This window comes from Sinocyclocheilus rhinocerous, unplaced genomic scaffold (assembly GCF_001515625.1).
Source record: "Sinocyclocheilus rhinocerous isolate Xijiao unplaced genomic scaffold, SAMN03320098_v1.1 scaffold1631, whole genome shotgun sequence".
In the NCBI taxonomy this organism is placed as follows: Eukaryota; Metazoa; Chordata; class Actinopteri; order Cypriniformes; family Cyprinidae; genus Sinocyclocheilus; species Sinocyclocheilus rhinocerous.
The window spans coordinates 149,714-156,276 of record NW_015666240.1 but is presented as its reverse complement, the minus strand read 5'-3'; the positions used below and the strand labels follow the sequence as shown (position 1 = coordinate 156,276).

Sequence of the window (6,563 nt, the reverse complement as noted above, 5' to 3'; positions counted from 1 at the left end):
AATATTTCTCATGGGCATTTAATATTTTTTTACTTTCAGTCTGAGTTAAATCTCTTTTTTGGCTCATTTTATCTGTAAAAGAAAATCTGCTTAATAATTATGCACACCTGAATATAAGACATTTTTCACTTCCAGCCTTCATGAATAATTATATATCAATTATAAATTATTAAATACAAGATTAATAGTAGTTATAATTATTGGTAAAATGTGCTTGGAAAAAAATATGATCAGAATATCAACTTGCATAATAATTATGCATGCACTGTATTTTTCCTCTTCTGCTGTCGAGGTAATGCAAGGAATGTTGTGATTGGTTGTCAAGGCAGCCAATCAGAATTTAGCAGCCTAGTCTCTGATTGGCTGGAATTATGGCACATTGTAACGCTGGGTTGTGTTGAGCACGCGAGCTGTTGGCATTTAGCGAGCACTGAGGGGGGCATCAGGTGAGCAAGCTAGTGAACGGTTGCACGCGCAAAAGAGAAGGTCTGCACACATCCAAAAACTTATTTTAATGCAAAATTGATTTTCGTGCGCTCGAAATACTTTTTTCTTTGCGAAACGAACGTTTTCTCCACAAAACTCAGATCGCGCGCGTGCAAAATGCACTTTTGTGCGCTCAAAATATGATCTTTCGCGCGCAGAAATGTGGCAGAAATGTAATCCCATATTTAGCCTCCTCTTCTAGCAGTTACACAATAAACCCGAAAGACAGAAAATCTCATTATCTTCAACTGCTGCACTGGAATGTTTTCCCCACTAGAGGGAACCATTTGCATACATGTTACAAGTATCTAGTCAACCTTTTTGCAGGGAATTTGAGGCATTTGTAAAAGAATAATGCAAATTTTTTCTGTGTTTGAAAATAGTTCAGGTACGTTTGCTTCTCTGAATTTACAGTTGAAGTTAACTATGGAGCAGTGCTTCCGTAAGTGACAATGTATAAAGTCCATTTGAACGGTTTCACCAACCTGGCATATGTTTTCTTCATCTTAAAAGATTAAACAGCAGATCTCCTAGATTTTCCAGCGGCTTCCACAAAATACAACGGTGTGCTTTGACCTCCATTTCAAGTACACAGGAAAACCACCAAGAGTGCTCATCGCTGGTCTCTTGAGAGAACTGATACTGTTCATCAGCTGTCCAGCGCTACTTCATAGTGGCACTTTGGCCAAAACAGACACTGACGCAGCATCCTCTCACTTCAAAAGATTAACCAGTTTGGCTTTTCTTATTTAAAAAAATAAATAATTTAATTTAGTATGAGCATTATTAGCATTTGTGATATCACCACGGGGAATGTCACCGTGTGTCTGTGCGTGCGTGCGTGTGACCTGGAAAATAAAACTATTGCCAAATTATTTTATTTTAAATTTTTTTTTTTTTTTGTAGAAACAAATGTAAAAACACTTAAACACACCTAAAAAGGTTTAAACATTGTACATCATACAATATGTTAAAGAGGAAACAACGTATTTGGGAAAGGATTACAAATACAAAATCCAATAAAATATCTTTAAAAGTCTGTCTCAGGGTGTTAGTGTACGATAAGAAAATTAGAGAAATCTAGCAATGACTGGATTGGCTATTTGTGCTATCATGTTGTCACAAAGTATTTCAATTCCAATGCTCTTGTCAGTGCACCTGGTCTATATGTGGTGTGAAGATTACTCAGCTGTTTTAGGTGTGCTGATCTCATTTTGATGACTTAAATTACATCACACAGTTATGAGTGAAAGAGCAATTCTGAGTTAAAGATAATGAGAATTATTGCTTTCTTGCACAGTGGTTCTGGTTAAGATAATTAGCTTATGGGTAGGAGTTTATTTGCATTTTTTGAAAACGACATGCCTTTAAGGCTGCATAATCGCGACTAAGTACTATCTGGTTTAAGTTTAGATATCTATCTTGCTTTAGAAAAGCCAAGAATGAATGAATGAATGATGCAAGTTACTTGTCAAGAAAATGAATTAGCAAATTGAAACCAAATTAACATATCAGATCTATTTAATTTAATTGGAGGTTGTTTTTCCTCTTATGACAATGATGAAGTGCTAGCAGTTTCCAAGTCCATGAATGCAGTATGAAGATTATTTTACACCACATGGGGACATCTTGTGAAGCATGATGCTCTCTCTCCCCATAAATGCTTCGTTTATCTGGGTTTGCTGAGAATTCAATCATTGTGAAACATGTTCTTAAACTCCTGTTAAAACAGTCTGGAATGTTGTGACTTTACTTCGTTGGGACAAACTTCCTTATCGCTCTATCAAGAGAATGACCAACAACAGAGGACTATTCGTACGCAAATGTTCCCTCGCCTAAATTGAAGGCGTGACTTAGCTGCTGGAACCCCGGCCAATGATGCAGCCGCGTGTCCCTTCAATCACCTGAGAACAAACAGATCACGCTTCTCCCTGACCAATCACACGCGCCGCGATCCTGCCACCATACATATAAATCAGGCTGACAGCCCAGACTCCTGGTCGGAGAATGAGAGAACACCCAACACAAAATAATCAGTCAAATAACTGGACCTGCCGGTCGGATATTATACATTTTAATTTCTGTCGGTGGCCAGGTACGTAGCTTTCTTTTATTTAGACTGCATTTGTGTGCAATGCACGTGTCTGCTTTTGTGAACGTTAATTTGGGATTATGCAACTGCGTTCTTTTTTTTTGATAGTGAGTTCATTTTAAATCTAATTGACTTGTTGTTTTGTGAAATCGCCGTTTATCAATACTTCACGCTGTGATGTAATACTGCCGTGCTGTAACCATGGCTACCGGTTGCTATCTATGTAGTCGAGGATGCGCAGGAAAGCTTCGAGTTGAATGCTTGTGGCTACTTTGACATGTTTGTTTGTAGAGCAGCGATGATGCTTTTTGCATTGACCTACTGATTTGTGCGATCAATGCTGATCGAACAACCCTTTCACAAGTGAATGCAAAAAAATTCCAAATGCTGATTACAAAGCACGTGGTCTGGTCTTTCCCAACCCCTTTTAAACCCGATTTGTAAGGCTCAATACACATTTTGTATCTTAATTATTGTCTGATTTGTTGTTTTAACATGCCATACTAAATATTCACTGGGGGTACACAAATCCCTGGTTGGGAATAAAAGGTTTATTATCCAATCAATGCCGTGTTTTATTAGTGACAGTCCTCTGTGTTGAAATTGATTAAATTAGCATGTTTGTTTGTGCTTAAGTCTTTTACCCTTACTATTGGTCCTTGTGCTGTATGTATGTTTTGATGCTTATGCAAGTGGCTTCATGTTGAAGGAGCTACACTATTTTTAATGTGTTACTTCGTAGTGTTGTAAAATCTGTTTTCCTTTTATTTAGGTGTTTTATCGTAATAAAAATGGCCACGTCTGCCAGTGCTCAGTTGAGTAAAGTGGTAAAACGGCAGTATATGGAACTGCCTCAGGGAGACAGCGTACAAGCCATGTATATCTGGATAGACGGAACCGGAGAAGGACTGCGATGCAAGACCAGGACACTGGACTCCGAGCCTAAAAGCATTGAAGGTAAGCCAGACAAAGCCACATCAATCTACATTGAAATTATATATTTCAATTTAAGTCTGGAAATTCTAATGGATCCTGTTTCGTTCTTCAGATCTTCCTGAGTGGAACTTTGATGGTTCCAGCACGTATCAATCCGAAGGCTCCAACAGCGACATGTATCTCATCCCCTCTGCCATGTTCAGGGATCCTTTCCGCAAAGACCCCAACAAATTGGTCTTGTGTGAGGTGCTCAAGTACAACCGGAAAACTGCCGGTACGTTTGTTTTGAGAATAAAACATCATCTGTGTTTGTTTGATCAGGGTTTGCTTGAAGACTTATAGCTTTTCTGGTCTCGAACACAGAAACCAACCATCGTCATACATGTAAAAAGATAATGGAAATGATAGATCATCAGATCCCTTGGTTTGGCATGGAGCAGGAGTATACCATCCTGGGTACCGATGGACATCCCTTTGGTTGGCCCTCCAATGGGTTCCCTGGTCCCCAAGGTAAGGAGGGCTCATCTTACACTCATAATTGGCCATATCAATGATGTTCTCAAGATGTCTGGTCATAACATGCAGCTCTGATATCTACAGGACCTTACTACTGTGGAGTTGGAGCAGATAAAGCTTATGGCAGAGACATTGTGGAGGCGCATTACAGAGCCTGCCTCTATGCTGGTGTGAAGATCTGTGGAACCAATGCTGAAGTTATGCCAGCTCAGGTAACCTCCATTCCAGTGTGTTCTGGAACGAACACTACAGGGAGCCATTAAGTGTATTAAGCCATCTAAGATTACCCTTTTGGAATGTGACCTCAATTCTTCCATTAATTCTTGATTAGTTTTAACATGGCTTTTATTTTCCAGTGGGAGTTCCAGATTGGCCCCTGTGAAGGTATCAGCATGGGAGATCACTTGTGGGTAGCTCGTTTCATCTTGCACCGAGTTTGTGAAGATTTTGGTGTGGTAGCCTCATTTGATCCTAAGCCAATCCCTGGCAACTGGAATGGCGCTGGTTGCCACACTAACTTTAGCACCAAGGAAATGCGGGAAGATTGTGGGCTTAAGTAAGTACTAATAGGCTTTTTTGTTTGTTTTTTTTTAATTGGTGGCAAATGAAAATCATAAATGGCTGGCTTTGATTTGGTCATGATTTTTATTTTTTTTAACAAGAGTATTAAACTATTGTTTTGTATATCCTTAACTAGATGCATTGAGGAGTGCATTGATAAGCTTGGAAAGAGGCACAACTACCACATCCGTGCCTATGATCCAAAGGGAGGCCTGGACAATGCTCGCAGACTGACTGGCCACCATGAAACCTCCAACATCCATGAGTTCTCTGCTGGCGTGGCGAACCGTGGCGCTAGCATCCGCATCCCACGAACTGTGGGACAAGAAAAGAAGGGTTACTTTGAGGATCGCCGCCCATCTGCCAACTGTGACCCCTATGCGGTCACCGAGGCCCTGATTCGCACATGTTTGCTAGATGAAGAGGGTGACGAACCTGTGGACTACTAGATCTCTCTTCTCCTGGACTGAACTTTCCTCCCCTTCTTGCCATAACTCCCTGTTCTCTTTTTCTTTTCTTTTTTTAAATGGCCATCACGCCAAATTAGTACTGTATCTAGTTTTCTATCAGGGTGGTTCTAACTTGGCATTTTAATATCGCTGAAGTTGACTGGTCAACTTAACATTTTTAAGATTAAATCTGAAGTTAACCTGATTTGACTGGGGACACGGTGTTGCAAGGCATCACCCCCCCCAACCCTCATTTTAATGGTTTCTTGGATTGGATGTTTAACATTAACATTGAAAGCTCTCTATGATCCCATGACTCTACCATTTGGTAATTAAGATGGACTGAAAAGCGACTCAAGTGCACAGAAGAACCTAGGGCTGCCAAGGCTAGACATCTAATTTTTTTTAAACAATAGCTAGTTGTTGCGAATGTTGACTTGATTATTCAAGTATGTAATGTTTCAATGCGTCTTACTGACAGTGTATTAATTGGCAAATTTTGGTATCCATTTTGACTGTACACACTACACTGTTCTTGTTGTGCGGTACACTTCACAGTTGAGGTCCAATAACTGTCCTGTTTTTATATTTGTGGAGCTGTTATTGGTCATGTTAAATCCCTGATTCATCAAGGATTTGATCTTGTATTTGTCTACTACTATGACGTAACTGCACCTGTTTTGGTAAAAACCTTAAGTTGCTAAAAAAAAAAAAGGAGACTTAAACATTTATTTTTTACCACAAACTTGTCTTGTGTGCTTCCTCTTTACAGTGGTGATGTCTTGCTTGTGTACTTGCCGATCTGACTCATAAGCTATTTTGGCATTACAAGATCCCATATTTTGAAAACGGGGCAAGATGAGTATAGCAAAGCAATATACAAAGACTCAACATGGATTCCAACTTGAGATTTTCCTCTCAAAAATACAATCCACCCTTAGTCCAAATTAACTGAAGGCTTGGCATTATTAAACACTCATTTTAATAAAAAAAAAAAAAATGGTTATATTTGAATAGCAAGTTTTTATTGCCATTGCCATTTGTTCTTGTTTTAAACATAAACTTCCTTTTAATGTTGCTCAATATTACAGAAAATACTTCATATCATAATTTTGCATGCCATGACTATGAGTTTAATTAAAATGAATTTAAATTAAGACTTTAGACCTGCAGAAACCCTAATAAGGGAGCATAAATCTATGCAGAGCATTAAGGATTTGTAAATTAATGTCCAATTTATCAAAAAAAAAATTAACATGCAAAACTTAATTTTTCAACTTTGTTACACTTTGTCCTAAACGTTCATTTACTTCTGAATCACAGGTAAAAGATTATTATTTGTTAGCTTTCTATTTGAAAAGTATATAGATCCAGTATATAGTGTGTGTATATGTGTGTGTATATATATATATATATTGGATCTATATACTATATAGATCTATCCTTATAGATATACTTGATATATATATTGGATCTATATACTATATAGATCTATCCTTATAGATATACTTGATATATATATT

At 38.3% G+C, this 6,563-nt stretch overlaps 1 protein-coding gene across 1 annotated transcript; it reads left to right on the top strand.

Annotated features, from left to right (window-relative positions):
* Window positions 1-2,473: 2,473 nt before the first annotated feature.
* LOC107732203 (glutamine synthetase-like) lies at window positions 2,474-5,785 on the top strand. The gene is made up of 7 exons (XM_016543483.1): window positions 2,474-2,581; window positions 3,351-3,535; window positions 3,627-3,788; window positions 3,878-4,024; window positions 4,115-4,242; window positions 4,387-4,586; window positions 4,728-5,785. Exons 2-7 carry the CDS (start codon window positions 3,370-3,372, stop codon window positions 5,038-5,040), a joined length of 1,116 nt encoding a protein of 371 aa, XP_016398969.1. The 5' UTR covers window positions 2,474-2,581; window positions 3,351-3,369; the 3' UTR covers window positions 5,041-5,785.
* The last annotated feature ends 778 nt before the right edge of the window (window positions 5,786-6,563 follow it).